Below are 19,739 nucleotides of genomic sequence, written 5' to 3' on the forward strand. Positions count from 1 at the left end.
CGTTACCTTTCTCTATTATTAAGGAAGATATGTACAGCGTTGGCTTGGACACCCCCCCCCCCCCCCCCCAGGCGCTCACGCTATCCGCCGTCTCCCTCCCCTGACGTGCCACAGGTAAGTTTCTTCTAGGAGCTCTGGGGGGGGGGGGTTGGAGGGTGTTGGGGGCCTCTGTGGGGAGGGAATCCCGGTGGGCCCTGCACCCCCCCAGTCCGACCCTGGATATGAACAGGGTACGCTCTCCGACTGGACTGTGCGCCGACAGCGTGTAAGTAAGGTCGCACATTTAGCCACCTTTCTAGTTTTCCAATCATGCCAGCATATGTGATCAAAACATCTGCCAATGCAATGGCCAACATGGTGTGTTGCAGATGCATTTTTTTTAAACTGCACAATCCCAATATCCATACTAGATTAGTATTGGTCAGGCATACAATTAGCAACTGGTATTTGTATTTTATAGTTTTTCAGTTATTTAGCTTTTTGTTCAGCAGCCCTCCATTTGGTACTTTATCAGCTATCTGGTTGCTAGGGTCTTTTTTTACCCTAGTAACCAGGCAGTGGTTTAAATGAGAGAAGGGTATGGGAACATTAGAGGGCCTGCATAGAAAGAGAATAAAAAATTAATAATAATAAAACGGTAGCCTCAAAGAGCAAAGCTGAAAGCTGGAAAGTGGCAGAAGAGAAAGGCAAATAACTCAATAACATTAAAAAAAAATGAAAACCGGGCATTCTATAACAAACTAAATGTGATGGTAACTAAGCCCCGCATCAGTGCATTTAATAAGCCTACTGCACTACACCTTAAACTCCTGGTTTTACCGCTGCACTTTCAGAAAGCACAGAAGCAAAGCGACTGCCACCAAAGTCCCACGGCCAATACCAACACTCCAAACGGGGAAGTCGTAATACTTGGAGTTTAGCCGCGGTCACGGCACACATGTATGGACGCCACACCTGCCAATCACATCAAACTACACCCTCTGTGTGACGTCTGCGTGATTGATTGGCGCTCACAGCCGTGCCCGCGAATGACCCTTGGCTGTGGGTGACGTCAACGCCGTCGACTTCGGGGAGGAGCTACTGAAGGCAGAGAGAGCTGATACAGATAGCGGGGTAAGATGCAGTCTGCGCATGCGCTCCAGCTTCCATTGCCTGTCTCCTTTTGCTGCCTGTGTTTCTGGGGTGAGACGTGCTTACTGTAGTGTGTCCCTTCCCTGAGACATTGTGTCCATTGCATCTTATGCCCTGACCATCTACTTCATGAAAGCAGTGTTAAAGTATCTTAGAACAGAGCACAGTAGAACTTGCTCCTTGTTAGCAATATAGTTTGTGTCACAGGAACTATGCACAGCCCTGAATTTGTGTCACATGACTCACTGACACTTCTGTGTTTTATATATATATATATATATATATATATATATATATATATATGGACCCAGAGTTCCATGGAATCTTCAACCTGAGACCTCAAATATTCATATAGCTCCCTAATTTGATGTAGATGTTGAAAAAAATATATATGTATATATATATATATATATATATATATATATATATATATATATATACACACATACATATGCACATTATAGCAATTAAAAAAAAAAAATATATATATATATATATATACATATATACACACATGCATACACATTATAGCGATTAAAAAAAAAAAAAAAAATATATATATATATATATACACATACACACACTTACAAGCCAATGGTATCTATCCCTGATAGCTACGGTAGCATTTGCCAAGATTAAACCTATATAAATGTGTATTTGTCCAATGCCATTGTCCCCTTTTGCATGAAACTGGACCCACTGAATAAGTTTTGCCTTGTTTTCCTTCACCCACTTTGCCCTTACCCACAGGTGCAGAAGGCTTTGACTAGAGAGAAATGAGCGTCCTGCTAATCGAAGCCTTCTACGGAGGCTCTCATAAGCAGCTGATGGACCTCATAAATCAAGAGATTGAAGGCTGCGTTTTGTACACACTCCCGGCGAAGAAATGGCACTGGCGAGCACGGACAGCAGCGCTGTACTTCATGCAAGCTATTCTGCCGGATGATAAGTACAGGTGAGGGCTGGGGGGGTTGTAAGTAATCATACAATCACTAAGTACTGTTTACTGTTTGTAAGTAAACTTCTGATTGGTTGCTGTGGGATATCATACCCAGAAACAACCTTACGCACATCATAAAACATTCATTTGGAATGTTCATATTCTAGATAATGAATATTGTGCTAATAGGGAACTGCTTTACAAGATAATGTGATTGGTACATTGGGTTGTAAAACGAAGAACAAAGCCTGGTGTCCTCCTCAGGGGTGGGGTTTGTATGCAGATTTGGTTCCTCAGGCTCGGTACAGCTTATCCACAACCTTCTTGGGCCTGTTCCTGCTTTCATTACAGCATTTGTTTTGCCAGATTGTCTAAATGTTGTGGTCTCTTAAAACTAAAGAGGTTTGCTTTATTTTATTGTAATATTTGTGTCCTGCGGGGCATTTACACTAGGGTATCTTCCATACACTTTTAAAATTTCAGAACAGTAATAGGGACTCAAAAATTCAAAAATATATATGGGGGTGCTCTTTGGAAAATATAAATATCTCAAAGTCAAATGAATACATAGTTAAATGGATAAATAGATAAGTGAGTAGTAAAGGTTCTGAAGTTAAAGATTCCAAAGCTGAAATGTGGAGTATCCACCAGGAGCTATATCACAGTCCCAACAGTTGTCTTTGACCACAGGCGCTGCCACTTCAGTAGTTAGTGAAGCCCAATAAGATATATGAAGCAAAGCAGAGGAAAGGGTGTACTCTCTGGTTTAGTCAATTTTAAAATAATTTATTTAAAAATAAAATATTGCCCTTACAGATTCAACATAGTAAGATCACTCATCAAAACAGTATCACAGCAACACGTTTCATCCTGAACAGACTTCCTCAGAGGCACAAAAAAGAAAAAGAGTTGCAAGCTTGAAACTTTTGTACCCCAGAGGAAGTCCATTTTGGAGGAAATGCATTGGGCTGGGCCTTGCTATTCTACCTTTCTTTAATACCTGTTGCATCTATTAATACGAATTGGTACTAAGTGCAAAGGGAGCACTGCACTTGGCATTTAGCTTATACAGTTAAGGGGTGTAAATATTCACGGTATATCTAGGTTCTAAAAAATGTATGTTCTATAACAGTATTTTCAAGCTGCGACGCAAGGTTGTTTGGGGAAGATTCCCCACATTGTGGACACAATCCATTCTCCTTGATATGTACATTCATGGCAATAAGCTGCTGGATCGGTCAAGAGTTAAAGTGGCCATTCATGAGCAACTGCCGATTCAGTCCTTGCAGACCCAGTCGGCAGCATATCTGCCTATGTATGGGGACCACTGACATGCCTTCCTGACTGATATCTGATTAAAAATTGTCCACATATCAGGTGGGCAGGTTTGGGGATATCGTTGGATGAGGGGCATATTGGCACATCGATACAGTTCTTGTCTGACCAATGATCGTAATTGTAAGGTGTATGGTCACCTTTAGCTTCACATTTATCAGCAGAATCTTCCATTAACACCTCCATGGATATGGCATTTTTTGTTTGTAAAGAAAAACTTCCTACATTATGTTCGATAAGTAATGCTTTCTAGAACATTGTTTGGGTTGTTTTTACTTTGTATATTCTGTTTTGCTGGTTCGGTCTTGCCGAATATAGTTAAAAGCTGAAAAATACTTTGGCATACATACATTTGCTCACAGATAATTACCGAATAAGATTACTACAGTACATTACTTTTTCTTTCTTTACAGTTATAGCCTAATTGATTCTGACTGCAGTTGTTATGACTTTATCCAAAGAAATCAGTAAAGATCAACTTTTTTTTAAGCTGCCGAAGTTTGTCAGAGTTTCAGTTCTGCACGTATACGAGGCATATTAGACATGTATCTAAAAATGTCCTGGCATGTGCTTTTATCTCCCAAACAGCCATGTCCTCCAGCGTATCACAAGGTTATCTGCTTCTCCAAGGTCGGCATCACAAGACATCCTGTGCTCGCAGAAACAGACTAATCAAGCATTACGCACAGACACACACCCTATTACTTTAAATCTAAATTACATTGACCTGATATAATTTAATTGTAACTCATCAGATTACCTACTAAAGGATCACTAAAGGTATAGAAGGAGATCATGGTGTGTGCAGTGCTGGGAAATCTGATACAAAAATGACATTTTTAAAAACCGATATTAATGTGCAAGCAAGAGAAAAAAGTTGCCACATTGTCCAGCACCATTAGTGCTGGTGATTTTGTTGTCACAATGCCCTCCGCCTGAGATAAAGGTTAGATATTGTAAGGATGATATGTTTCTGCTGTGGGTAGCTTGAATGTTGTTTGTAATGAGATACCAGTCATTAGAAATCAGTAGCAATGCATTAACTTTAAGCTCATTTCGGGGAAGCGGATCATATGACTTTAGCTATTCGCCAAATGATCAGATATTTACCAGATTTGGCCACCAACAGACTGGGTCAAATGGGGATGATCCAGCCATTTGCCCTCTGGATCAACAATCCTATCATAATGTGGGCCTATGGGGAACCAGTAGGAGACAACCGCATTAACTCAACAAAAGCATCCTGCCTGATAGATGTCTGGCCACCAGATATTGGTTGGGCATGTCATCGGGAGGTCTCCATACATTGGCCAGTAAGCAGACAGCTGTGTCTGAAGGACAGATGGCCAGCTTTAGTCCATGTAGTGTTGTAGTTGTTACAAAAATCATAATAATCTGAAAGCCATATGATGTCTAAAGAAGCCCCGAGGAGCAATACTTGCAGAGGACTTTGCGTATAAGATTAGTGGCATAACAATAGAGGAAGCAGTGGGGGAGGGGAACAGGGTGCTCGGACCGTGGGGTCTGCTTGCTCTATTGCTGCATGGCCCTCTGCTTCCACCCGCTCACATATAAATCCCCACTTCCCACCCAATCTTGGAAAGTGGGCAGGGAGCTATACCTGAGCAGGCTGGGGGACAAGAGAGAGCGGGTGGAGGGAAGGAGGGCAGGGGCTGGTAGAGTTTGCTACTCTGTGCTGGGCCCCTCTGAAAAAAAATTTGTAGGGGGGCCCGGTCTTAGCAGTGGATTCTTAAATAAAACACTTTAGTTTGCTGCTTTGCCGTATGTTAACATTTCAATCATTGGGTTGCTATGCTGTATATATCTTTATTGTTGTTTATATCAGAACAAGGTGTTTAACAAGATCATTTTGGAGGCCATAAAGGGCATTTGCTGTTGTGGATGATACTGAAACTATACAGGGTAGATGTAATGATAATGTTTCCACTGTAATGAGCTAAGAGGACCTGACTGAATATCTCATACCTTCTGATCTAAAGGATTTAATTGCTTCTGCAGCATTTCATTAATGAGGGTATTAATACAACCTCTGACCTTATGATTTGCCTTATCATGTCTAAACTTATGAACTATGACTATTGTGGGTAACTATAACTAGAAAGAAGGTTCTAGTCAGCAGAGTTTCCAACTGGTAGGCGTATTACTGGTTTGGCTGGTAACTTTGTCCTGGGCACCTTAGCCAGTCAGACAAAGGATGACCATACACAGGCTGATTCTAGCTGCCGATATTGGTCCTTTAGAGCGATTCGGCATCTTATCTGCCTGTGTATGGGAACGAGTGATGGGCCTGTCTGACTGTCATCTGGCCCAATCTGGAAATCGCCCAGATTTGATTTTTCTGTCGGATCGGGGACCGCATCGGCTCGTTGATGTGCTCTCCGAACCTACGACGCCTTTACCCACTGTTCTAATTCAGGGCCAAATGACCGAATTAGCCCAATATCGCCCACCCGTAGGCTCGCTTGGCAACCTCTTACCGTGTATGGCCACCTAAAGTCAGCTTTGTTGTAGCCTATTTCTAACTGCACAGTATGCATATAATTAGAGCACCTGCCCCTTTTCCTTTTTTCCAGTTCAAATTTTGACCTACACTTACATGAAAGCAAGGTTACAGTCATACATTTTGTTATGCCCTTGGGGTCCCCAACATCTTAGGTTCCTCTGTAAAAAAAAAAAAAATATATATATATATAACATAGAGTGGCTAGATTTGGTTTTGCAGGATATTCCTGAAAAATCCTTGGACTGCATCCTTGGGATCAGTCCCAAACTGAATCCTTCTGTCTATAATAATTTATATTAGTGTGGGTTCTTTATCTTATATTAAAACAAAAGACTAGTAAAATAAAATCATTTTTTTTTCCCGACGCACTGGCTACCAGTAAGTTTAGCTTGCTGGATAAGGATGAGGCTATGTTACAACAGTAGCAAGAGCAGCAGATTTCCCCCAGACTTTGACCATCTGTCCTTGATGACCCAGACTGAGACAGGAAACTGCAATTGGCTTAAATGGTGTTAATTTTGATTGATGTTTCTGCCTTTTTCAAACAGGTGGGTTCAACATGCTCACACGTATCAGCTTACAGCTCACTTTAAGAACTGTCCATTTGCAGGTAAAAAGGTTATCCCGGATGGGCCGTTAATGTTTCCTTTCATCACCACATGTTGAACATTTTCTATAACTCTATTACGCCTTTTAGGTTTTTAGCCTGTTTACAAAAATATATAGGCACAAAAAAAAAAGTGACCTGTGTAGAATATAGGGACTGCTGTCTGGCATGAGAGATTCTAAAAAAAAAACCTCTATGCCATTTTCGATATAAAGAAAAAATATTTCCCTAATAATAAGCATTTGTCTCCCAGTTATTTAACCATACGGAGGTCTGTCATCACCATTGCTGTTAGAGCAGAGATCTATTCTGCTCATTTAAGTGGATTATTTTTCAGTACTCTTAAGCTCTGTTGTTAAAAGTGCATATTTGCAGAAAGAAAAGGCAAATCACTGTTGCCGTAAATTATGTCTGGAGACACTGGTTCACTTTTACTACCACAATTGTATAGGGGATACGAGGACCTTTGTCATTCACCCTTTGCAGATCCCTAGGTTTTCTTCATTTAGTGTAAACTTACTACTTAGATTGGGGGTCAAATGACTCTTATCTAAATAAAATAGTCCTAGGTCTTGGTCCGTTTGCCCACTACAGCACAAATATCGTGCATGCAGTACACTGTACTACAATTTGTACTTTGTACCTCTTTAATATTTGCATTTTTCTCAGAAAATAGTTGAGGAATTTGTATGTATGTATATCTTTATTTATAAAGCGCTACTTATGTACGCAGCGCTGTACAGTAGAACTCATTAATACAGACAGGGGGTTAAAGATAATGGATAAATACAAAAGATAATGGATAAATACAAAGTACAACAATAAATACAATAAATACAAGGTGCAGTTGCAATAAGAGCCAGAAACACAAGATGAAGGAGGTCCCTGCCCCGTAGAGCTTACAATCTATATGGGAGGGGGCATACCTCATTGTATACCTCATTTCAGAAATGGACAACTGGTAGGCCTATAGCCAATGCTGAAATGCAGCTTCTACTATCCTTGGCTTATTTTATGAAAAAAAAAAAAAAATATAGAGGTATTTCTGTAGAGAAAAATGATTGTGCTGCATTGCACTCAAATGATGTGGAGTTACTATAGCTTCTTACCTCCTGGTTTCCCTATGTAGGCATGACAGTCCTGATTTGAGATCTAAAAAATGGAGGGAGCTTACTGTAAATGGCCATGTGGCTTCTTGCTCACCAAAGTAATAATTAGCATGGATAGTTTAATGCATTTGCAATCTGTTGTACAAGTGGAGTGGCACTGACTACTAGCTCCTAATTGTCATACTTTAGAAACTGACTCCTCTGTCTTTGGAACAGTCCCTTGAGCCCTGGCATTTTGTCTTATAAGAAAAGTTAAGTCCAATCAACTTAGAGAACTGCTGGTTTCTATGCCAATACATACTCAGATTCACAAAGCTGGCCATACACGCACCGATAACTGTACGATTTTCAGACCACATATGGGCTGCAAATTATCGTCCCCGTAATTGCGGCCAGATAACGATAAAATCTGTGCATGTATTGTGTATCTGACAATATCCTTGAGGGACCTACACTGCATGTCCAGGCTTTATTCTACATTTTCAGGCTGAATGTTAGTTTCAGATCGTTTAAACGTACGATCGAAATCCGTACGTTTGTCGGAAGAAGACTAAAGTCTGAAGGTGTATGGCCACCTTTAAGTTACCTGGAGTTGAGCAAGCTCAGGCCATGGGGACTGCACCATGCCTAAATGGTGGCCTGTTCAACTTTCAGTGTTTCAGCCCCTTAGTACAAGTGAGCTTTAAAGATGCAGTCTGCACACTTTAGGGTCTGGTTTAACCAATAATACACTTTTTTAACTTCAAATTGAGCATGTGTTACTTCTCCTTGAGGATGCAAAAAAAATATCATATTAACTAACAGAGTGTTATTTCTCCTTGCTGTCCCATGTTACATTAAGTTATTAGGTTATTCTAGTTCTCATGTCCTGGGATTTTTCTTGACAATGCTGAATAAATAAGTTACAGCTGTCTCAAAAGCATCTGTGTGTACTCTGTTGTGGGGAATTAGCCTAGGGTAAAGTAATTCAGCAACAGAGACACTGTAGTCTTGAAAGAAACTGACTTTGCCTTAAGCTACCAGCTACCGCCGGAACCCTTCTTGGCTTTGGTCTGGAGGCTTCAGCCTAGATGTTCCGTGCTCAGATCAGTCTGCTCAGTTAGCAGGGGGGGTTGCTGTCTACCCTTAATATTTTTATTGTCCCAGGTATCTGTGGGGAGACTAGCGAATGAAGTAAAGACAGAGACAGAAATTTAACATTCAATGTACATTTAACTTTGTCCAAAAGACGAGGCACGATCTGCAAAGTTTATTGCAAAATTCATTCTAGCCCCTCGACATAGGCAACATTTTTATATTTTTTTTATTTTCTGCTACTTGTTAGTTTTACATAATGGAAGAAATATCAATTCCAGAAGGATGTTGGCATTGTTCAGTTAAAAAGTTGAATGTCCTTCCTTTCTCTTAACAGCTGAGTCTCTGAACCCGATGGCACAAGCAGGCTATACATGACTTGAAGTTTATGTTTCTAATAGCTCTGATAGCTTATCTCCTACAAATAAAAATACTGTGTAACGTTGTATACTACCCCCCAGGTAACTGTTCATACGGATAAAATATATTATTTGTAACAAACTCTGGCCCTTAAAATAACCTCCAGGGTAAATGTTCAACTGTATTTACTCCCTGAAGTCTGAAAAGTATATTTTAAAGACAAAATGCAAGCTTGTGAAATCATTAGTGCAAGCAGAACAATAAGCCAAATATTCGCAGAAAAACAGTGGTGTATGACTGGATTAATGCTGTTCCATAAATGGTGGAACTGTAGAGCCAGTTTAACACAAATAAAAAAGGTTTTAAAAAACAATCATTTTTAAATACTCAGTGCTGTATTTGTTCTCATTTGGTAGCCAGACTTTATGTAAATAAATCTAATCATTTTTCAATAAAATTCTTGGAAAAGGAAAAAGGCTTACCTTTTTTAGAGACTGGAGTTCCTCTTTACATAGTTACATAGTTACATGGGGTTGAAAAAAGACCAGAGTCCAAGTTCAACCCTTCCAAGTAAACCCAGCACACATAAATCTACGATCTAGTTGGACTTAATGTCCAGCCATTTGTATGGCCACCGTAGCTTGCAGGTTTGGCAAAACATCCTGGAGTTGATTGGATTATGTTGGGATAAAAACATGGGTAGATCTGGATATGAGCTTAAAGCTGTTCTTGGTTGAACAGATCAGTGATATTGACCAGTTTTACAAATGTAAGTATCTTGCACAAAAGTATGTTTTCTGTTGTCAGTGAGGGTGCATCATTTACAGTATGGTTATGATAGTGCTAGAAGGGGCATTTAGCATGTGTTTTGTTATAGGTTACTTGGCTGATACCCAGATTTTCCAAAAACAAGGACAGTATCTGTTACCCTTCATAGTGCCATCTACCTTCTTACCTCCAAAAAAACGTAAATCGTTCACTAATTCATCTAGTTGCTTATACCATGAAGAAGAGGGAAAAACTCTAAAATATATAGATGAGCTTCAGAAGATAGTCCATTGCAGTTATGTTTGCCTTTTTCTCATTTTCCTTTTTCTCGTTTTCCTTTTGCTAAAGCTTCTTGATCAAGATCAAAAAGTCTTAACATCCTTTTATACAATAAACCCCAGGTATCTAAAGAAATCAACCCATTTCAGGTATTTGCACTACACACTGGGGTACTTGCTTGCTCCTCTATTGGGTAAAATACCCTTCTCTCCCAATTGACCTGCAAATTGACCTCCCTTAGAAGCTCCACAAGGGACATTTAGGGGTCTACCAAGTAATTAATGGCGATCATGACATGATGAAGGTAGATAATCCTGTCGAGTGAAGACCACATTGCATAATAGATATAGTCCTTTTGGCATGGGCCTCCATGTGATCTAATCTAGCCTAGGGAGGTCAAATGATTGGATGAGCCCAATATGGCTGCTGCTTGAATTGACAAAGATCACACCAAAAAAAGCAGATATTCCTGAGTATTTCTTTAACTGATTGGCTAAATCCAACACATTAATTTCTTCATCAGTGCTACCAAAAACAAAGCAAGTAGGAAATAATTATACATTCACCTCTTTATATTCCATTACACAAATATAAAGGACGGTAATACATAGTTTTGAGTATAATTTATGCCAGGATTAGTTCTCATTTTATCTCATACTGCTGCAGATTAGTTTGTCTCAAGAATATGTATGTTGTTTCTCTGCAGGTGCATCTCAGATATGCCCATAGCACCTAATCATCCCTGTTTGTATGCTTTTTAAGCAATCTTATCAAATTATGAAATTAAAAATATTTTCCTGTTACTTGATTATTTCTGTTCGCATCCTTTTAAGACCATAATTAAAGGATTTCTATAAAAGTGACACGAAACTGAGATGTGTCTAATAAGGACGCCATCTGTCTAGCTAAAATTAGCATGAAATGAATCAAATTAGCTGAAGGTTAGCTTAAGGGGCAAAGGTGGGATTGTTTGTGTAAAGCATTCTAATATCTGCACTCCTCGCAGATTATAAAACATCATCCTTTTCAAGGGAAACTATTGACGAAAAACATTTACTAATTAAAAAGAAGTGTTTATATCCACTGGTTGCTCAGTCTTTTTACTGATACAAGACTCTGTTATGACTGCATGGGGGGTGGGATGGGGAAAAAATCAGTATCACAAAGGCTGATAAGGGTTCAGCATGTGATAATTTGGGTCATTTGTAGTATTTTTGTTGTTGTAGACAGCAGTTTTAACAAAAAGGCCCATGTTCAAGAGCCACTATCTAGTTTTATTTTATTTTCACTTTGCATTTGTGTAATGAAGAATGTAGGAGGTCCATATATCATTTTTTACTCTAGCTTTGTTTATTCTAGCTTCTTTAGAAACTGCTTTGATCGTCCTTGTGTTGTCATAATATCAGAACAGAGTGGTTTCCAACAGGGGCCAACGGAATACCGGGCTGGGTATTATTTCTCAGTGAATTCTTACTTGTTAATCTGAATATCATAGCAGGGTGACAGTTCTATTGTATTTCCATAGCTCTTTATTATTGTTGTGGGTAGAAGTCCTGATCAAATGTTCAACCACAAACCCACTGCTTGTCATGGGGGTGGGGATCTTTTGCCACACTGAGGTTGGACTGCAGAATGCTGCTGGAACTGTATTATACATTCTGTACAAACAATGCACTAAGTGAATACAAACTGACTAGACTACATAGGGGTTGTTTATTTTTGCTATGGATTCAGGTGCAAAAATGTATATTTTTGTGTATAGTACTATTTAGTTTAGTCATATTAAAGCAGTATTATTTCACTTACCTGTATAATCATTATACAATAAAGGTGGCCATACACAGCCAAATCAGTCGGATCTGATCATTGCTCCTAGTGCCAACTATTGAACTATCCGTCTGTCCAAAACTGGATCAACGTTCCAATGCGGTCCTTGTCCAATAAGACTTTCAAACCTGCCCAATTGATATCTGACTGACTATTGACCAGTTATCAGTTCAGCATGTCTGTGAGGGACTCCCTACATGCACCAATAAGTTGCTGAATCAATCTGAGGGGACAGAGTCATTAATTTTTATCGGCTTGTGTATAGTCACCTTTAAGGTGGCCATACATGTAGCAATTTCGATCTTTCAAAATTGCTACATGTATGATTGGTCGCACGAAAGATCATTCCTACCCTCCACTAACGTTCAGGACTGAATCGTCAGGTATGGAGGTAGAAACAATAGAAATTCTACCTCCACCTGGTGATTCTGCCCTGAATATAGATTTTGCTCGGGCACCTTCAATTCAAAATTTTTTAACCCACCCAATCAACGAGTCGACCGATATCCGCAGCCTTTTGTGATATCAGTGGCCTCTTCGAGCAGCTATACACGCACCGAATATCGTTAGAAACGAGTTTTTGTACAGTATTATCGGTGCGTGTATGGCCGGCTTTACTCTCTGTAGAATTCAACATTATGACCCTTGATAGGTGCAGCTTTAGGTTAATATCCTCTAATGTACTTGTCTTCTCCTCTGACCCAAGTAACGTCTGTACCATAAACAAAATAATAGGTTATACTTTTGTTTTTATAACACTTACTGTATTTCCATCAATTGTTTGGTGTTTTCCGACTACAAGACCTCAGACCTTTTAATGGCCTGTAGGTAATTAGATCCCTACTTGGTTGTGTAAGGTCAGCGTTCATCAGCTGTTAGGCTTCAAGGTGCCATCTTCTGTTACAATATAATCTGTAGCTAGGGGTTTAACAATTCTGTTTCAAAAAGGTTAAATATCAACATAAAAGTGACATATTTTAATTCTTTAATCTCTTCATGGTAGGGGTGGTGCAGAAATTAATTGCAATTAAATGATAGTGTCAGTCTGATGTCAAGGTGAAAATTGAAGGTGAAATGGCATATGGGCTTCCACTTTTAGAAAGGGGAGAGTCCAAATATTAAAACGGAAATGCTAATGAATCACATAAGCTCAGCCAACAAAGTGTGATGGTGTTACCACGATGCCACTGAAGAAGTTATTGAACTCCACACCAAAAGGTGTAAAGATCAGCTTGCTGGAAAGAGGTGAAAATGACACACCAATGACTTGCTACAATATGGAAAGATGTGCATTTCAGTCTAGGTTGTTTTTGATAATGAGAGGTCTAAAGTCACTAAACGAGACACCTACTGCAACCTCCAGTGATTATTCCATATAACGTTGTTAAAAACATCCATGTGTTTCATGCCAGTGGGAGATAATCCAGCCCTGGTTTTGCTCAGGTGTCTATTGCGCTTTCAACTTTCAGTTTCAAGTGCAGCAAGAAGCATATAATCTGGCCCTGCTGATCTGCTGCTGGGAGGGGGGGGGGGGGGATATCACTCCAACTTGCAGCGCAGCAGTAAAGTGTGCCTGAGTCTGAGCTTTCAGAAGGAGCCAGTGCTACACATTAGAACTGCTTTCAGCTAACCTGTTGTTTCTCCTACTTCCATGTAACTGGAGGAGTTCCAAGCCGGACTTGGATTTCTTACTATTGAGTGCTATTCTGATACCTACTGGGAGCTGCTATCTTGCTCCCTTCCTATTGTTCTGCTGATCGTCTGATGGGGGTGAGGGGGGGGGGGGATATCACTCCAACTTGCAGCGCAGCAGTAAAGTGTGACTGAAGTTTATCAAAGCACAGGTCACATGGCTGTGGGACCCTGGGAAATGAAGAATATGGCTAGCCCCATGTGAAATTTAAAAATTAAATATGAAAACAATCTGTTTGTGTTTTTTAAAAACAAATTACAATGCAGGATTCTGCTGGAGAAGCTCTATTAAGTGATGGGTTTTGAAAAAAAGAATGTTTTCCCATGACAGTATTGCTTTAAATTCTGTCATTCATTAAATAGAATATTAAAATGCAGTATGCCTTTGTTAGTTGGCATTTCTGTAGAACAGGGAGGTCTATTCAGACCCCTTTCTGTTCCTCATGAAAAGCAATTCCCAATTAGCTTTTAGGTATAGTTCAGTGCTAACTTAATGGCTATAGTTTGGGCATAGACTTTTACTAAGTTTCGCTGAATTGCTTTCTCTGATATTTACAATGTATTTGACTAAAAAAATAACGTGTTCCTTTTATGTCTGTTGTGTTATATGAAGTTTTTATTAATATTATTTTTTCCAATGTAAAAATAGAATAGGATATTCTGTATAAACAGAATATAAGGAACTGGCTTGAATGAGGCAGGTAGTAGGGATAAGTTTAGCTGCGCTGATTAAAAGTAAGAATAATATAACCACAATCTGCTTTAAAAGACTTTAATTGTAAGGAAAGAATGCATATAATGGACTTGTAAATATTTGGGATTTTGACGAGGGAGACACAGGGGCTAATTAGAATATTTAGGGGTTTTTTTCAGATAGGGCAAAGTAATTGCAGTATATAAATCACTTTTGATGGATGAAATGAAATCAGCATGTCGTGGTGTGAATTAAGATCATTCTAGAAGGGTGAAGCAAAGCCATAGCAAGGTTTTAAAGGCACGCCAAACTTTTTTCTTTTGTTTTGTATTATATAATGGAAATATTTACAGATGTTTCTGTAACAGGGAATTCCATTTCTTTCTTTATATATCAGCTATGCTTGGATACCCTACTATAATTTTAGGGCCAATAGCACGCAGGTGGGTGTGGGCAACAAAACTCCCCTAAATACCCTTCCAGAGGTAAGCAATGGAATTACAGCAAGCTTGTTAGAACAGTTGTGAGAAAATGTTTGGAGAACTGTTACCCGTTGACTGTTTGCTGAAGGCTTCTAGTGAAAATTGGGGACTAAATCCCAACCCTTAGTGTAACTTTGGACAATTAAACGTCCCCTTAAATTTGAATTTTCATATTAGGGGTTTGAGTTGGCTCTGTATGCCTTTTTTTGTATGAATTCGGTATAAAAAAAACCCTCTAAATTGTGTTCATAATCACCATATATGCTATTATTAGGGTACCACCTACCTCCTAGATAATGTTCCTAGCCTGCGGGAGAGGGGCTGGGGTGGTAAAATCACAGGCATAGAAAATGGCCAGATTGGGGTGGAGGAATGAATGAATTGGGAGACAAAGATCTGGATGTGGGGATGGAGGGTATCAGTGACTCAGAGATGCCATCAGTAATCAGGGTCCCGTACTACTAACCAGTGCACTCCCCATTTATTAGTCCACTGGTCACCCAGACTCCTTAGGATGTGCCAACAAATAAAATGGAGCCCCAATGAAGAAAAAAGGCCCTTGCATGCATGGCCACGCCCTTGATCTACCCTATCAACTCTCTCTATGCCAAAAACCCACCCACAAATCAATCTAAACTCCACCCAAACCAACCCCTGCCCCTTTTGCAGCCCACAAATTGCTCTTTTCCATCTCAGGGTTCCTGTCTTCCACAGGGCCCCTAAATGGGGCTATTGGGGGGACAATTTTTACTGGCTAATGACATACTTAAAAAAATGAATTATGTCTCCTAAGTCCTTTTTTTCCCCATGCTTTTATCCTTCACTAGTAATTATTTGAAACAGGGTGGTGCTATGTAAACACCAGGGGTATAGTGTGAACGTTTGCAGCTGAAATATTGATAGGAATACTGTATATTGGAAAGGGACCTGTAGAAGTTGTAAGTAACCTGACTTAGTAGACATAGGGCCTCACCTTGGTTTCCAATTACCCTACTAATAATGTAACAGTAATACTTTAGGAAAATGCCATAACCCTAAATTTTTTTCTTTTATGAAAATAAGCTTAACTGCTTTCTGTGTTTTTGCAGCTTATAATGTTAAGCGCTTATAAATGGGCTATTTTCTGCAATTGCTTGTGTGGGGGGCATGGTCTTACTGGGGGCTTTTATGCCCTTGGGCCCTATCAGCCCCGTACTACTTGTGACAGAAACGCTGTGAGTAGCTGTTTTAAACTAGCGCATCATACATTGTGACATTTCAACAGTATGAGCCTAAGGAGGCAAATTATTTTAAACTCTGAATACGCAGAAACTTCTTAGTAATCAGTTTAGTTGGGAAAAAGTAGTGGTAAAAACTGCAAACACAGTTAGATAAATAAATACAAAATTGCATTTACAGTTAAACTACATTGATAGCAATGCTAGAAGTACAGCCACTGATAGCAGTCAAAGGAGAACTCCACCCCCCAGAACTGTTTTATAATATATAAAATATGTATATAAAATAATATATAATCCTAATCAACTTTACAATATACCTTAAATATTTTTTTAAAATTAGGTGTATTAGCTCCGTGACCACTTATATTTTCTGCTCTCAAGTTCTGACTAATTTACAGATCTAGAGGAGAACTGACTTTTGATAGAGTCTGAAACAGAGAACAGAAAGAGATACAAAACCGGTAAATTACTGGTTAATCAAATTGTTGCATTCATTGCTGTACCTACATCTGGCTAGAAATAACAAATTACTGATTGGTTGCTATAGGTTACTGCCCAGTGTTGATAAATGAGTCCTAAAAAAATTCTACCCTCCATAACCACACTTTCCTGCGGATGGGGAGCAGTGACACAGGTGGGCGGGCAAATTTTTTTTTCTGGAAGGGGGGGTGGCCTATTTGTTATACCACTAGCAAGACATGAACATGCATAATAAAATATAATGTGGCAAAAGAAAGTTGTATTTGACAACTTCTTGAATGGAGTTTATGGTTGAACGTGATGGACGTATGTCTTTTTTCAACCCAACTTACTATGAGTTGATTATGTACCGCGGCCATCAGTTATGTGCTACACTTATCTATTAGTACTTTGTGATGAGAATCTCAGTATAGGTATGGGACCTGTTATCCAGAATGCAGAGTCTATGGGAGATGGCCTTTCCGTAATTCGGAACTCTCTGAATCTCAGGTTTCCGGATAAGGGATCCCATACCTGTAATTGAATTGCTGGTGTAAATATCAAACTTGCACCATCACAACAAATTCATTTTTGTAGAAGTTGCAGAATCTGTATCTAACAGTGACTGCAGCTCGTATAAATGGGCGTTCATGGTTTAGATCTGGTAGGATCCGCCACAGTGATTCAATCACCCATATGAATGAAGTTTTAAACGCATCCCAGCTTGGATTGAGATGAGACATGCACTTAAATAGAATTTTTTTGGCAAAAGCAGCCAAGCTTTTGGAAGAAATTTGGCCTAGCCTTTTTGTTCTGCACAGATGTGCTAAAGATGACATTATGCCACCAAAACTCTTATTAGAAACAGTAGAAATATAAAAAAAAAAAAGATTCAAAGGTTAAAGCTACAGGGAGAGCAATTTTTTTTTTTTTTTTTTTACTGTTCTAGAGGAGAAACTGGGTATGACTAAGAGCCATTAATTATCTTCATAATTTAACTTATATGGAGTTTAGATTGGTGCTATTTTAAAAATATATGTTTCATACTCTTATGAGATTAGAACCTTAGCTTGTACAGGTATGGGATCTGTTATCTGGAAAGCCGTTATGCAGAAAGCTCCAAATTACGGGCCATCTCCCATAGACTCCATTTTAATCAAATAATTTAGATTTTTAAAAAACATTTCCTTTTTCTCTGTAATAATAAACCAGTAGCTTGTACTTGGTCCCAATTAAGATATAATTACCCCTTATTGGGGGCAGAACAGCCCTATTGGGTTTATTTAATGGTTAAATGATTCCCTTTTCTCTGTAATAATAAAACAGTACCTGTACTTGATCCCAACTAAGATATAATTACCCCTTATTGGGGGCAGAACAGTCCTATTGGGTTTATTTAATGGTTAAATGATTCCCTTTTCTCTGTAATAATAAAACAGTACCTGTACTTGATCCCAACTAAGATATAATTACCCCTTATTGGGGCAGAACAGCCCTATTGGGTTTATTTAATGGTTAAATGTTTCCCTTTTCTCTGTAATAATAAACCAGTAGCTTGTACTTGATCCCAACTAAGATATAATTACCCCTTATTGGGGGCAGAACAGTCCTATTGGGTTTATTTAATGGTTAAATGTTTCCCTTTTCTCTGTAATAATAAACCAGTAGCTTGTACTTGATCCCAACTAAGATATAATTACCCCTTATTGGGGCAGAACAGCCCTATTGGGTTTATTTAATGGTTAAATGTTTCCCTTTTCTCTGTAATAATAAAACAGTACCTGTACTTGATCCCAACTAAGATATAATTACCCCTTATTGGGGCAGAACAGCCCTATTGGGTTTATTTAATTGTTAAATGATTCCCTTTTCCCTGTAATAATAAAACAGTACCTGTACTTGATCCCAACTAAGATATAATTACCCCTTATTGGGGGCAGAACAGTCCTATTGGGTTTATTTAATGGTTAAATGTTTCCCTTTTCTCTGTAATAATAAACTAGTAGCTTGTACTTGGTCCAAACTAAGATATAATTTATCATTATTGGAGGCAAAGCAATCATATTGGGTTTAATTAGCCTTTCTATTATTTTTTTAGCAGACTTAAGGTATGGAGATCTAAATTACAGAAAGACCCCTTATCCAGAATACCCCAGGTCCCGAGCATTCTGGATAATGGGTCCCATACCTGAACAATGATACAGCACAGAATCCCATATTATTAATTCTCTAACCACTTACAAGAATTGTATTTTAAAAAACATTTCCTACAACGTTCTACAGGTAAAAAAATGTCATCTTAATCGACAAATATATACATTTTTTTTGAGGTGGGGTTCATAGAGGATTTGTCTTTATCTGTTACTTTTATTACAAGCTACCCACTGCCTTAAGCCGTAACATTTCTGGTGACCATTTATTTAACTACTTTTTGATGGCTATGGCTTAAGGAGCACGATTCAGCAGGAAATATTAATCATGATTTGCTTTAGGAAAAAAACATCCCCCCCCCCCCATTTCTTAATATCTTGGCGACAGCTTTCTAAAGCGACCCCCATTTTTCTTAAAAAAAGAAAGATACTCATTTTATCAATTGAGATATGGGTATATGCTATTTAGTATTTTGGTGAAAGTACAACTGGGGTATGTGGAACTGAGCATTTATACAATATGACTCGATTAGTAAAAACACAAAAAAGATCAGCCACAGAATTGTTTAGAATAGGTCACTTTAAACATATGTCCCATCTTGTCTGGGTTTGGCACCAGTAAGCAATTGTTCCATTTGGTTAAAGGGGAACTCCGGCTTCCGAACCGAAATTTGTTAAACAGCCCAACACAACACAGAATCCCCTTATATACTTAGCACTGTAATCTGTAATCTGATAAACTTCATATACAGGTATGGGATCCCTCATCCAGAAACCCATTATCCAGAAAGTTCTGAATTACAGAAAGGCCATCTCCCATAGACTCCATTATAAGCAAATAATTCTAATTTTTAAAAATGGTTTCCTTTTTCTCTGTTATTGGGGGCAGAACAGCCCTATTGGGTTTATTTAATGGTTAAATGATTCCCTTTTCTCTGTAATAATAAAACAGTACCTGTACTTGATCCCAACTAAGATATAATTACCCCTTATTGGGGGCAGAACAGCCCTATTGGGTTTATTTCATGATTAAATGATTCCCTTTTCTCTGTAATAATAAAACAGTACCTGTACTTGATCCCAACTAG

General features: G+C 38.8%; 1 protein-coding gene across 4 annotated transcripts in view; it reads left to right on the plus strand.

Annotated features, from left to right (window-relative positions):
* The first annotated feature begins 1,009 nt into the window (after positions 1–1,009).
* Positions 1,010–19,739, plus strand: part of gtdc1 (glycosyltransferase like domain containing 1) — a 143,721-nt gene continuing 124,991 nt past the window's right edge. The window contains exons 1-2 of one of the 4 annotated variants that reach the window (XM_012970328.3): positions 1,010–1,113; positions 1,882–2,086. In XM_012970328.3, coding sequence (XP_012825782.2) covers positions 1,908–2,086 — 179 coding nt within the window. In that variant the 5' untranslated portion in view covers positions 1,010–1,113; positions 1,882–1,907. The other 3 variants (XM_012970329.3, NM_001007983.2, XM_018097090.2) reach the window with 3 other exon arrangements.

The sequence above is a fragment of the Xenopus tropicalis genome, chromosome 9 (assembly GCF_000004195.4).
Source record: "Xenopus tropicalis strain Nigerian chromosome 9, UCB_Xtro_10.0, whole genome shotgun sequence".
In the NCBI taxonomy this organism is placed as follows: Eukaryota; Metazoa; Chordata; class Amphibia; order Anura; family Pipidae; genus Xenopus; species Xenopus tropicalis.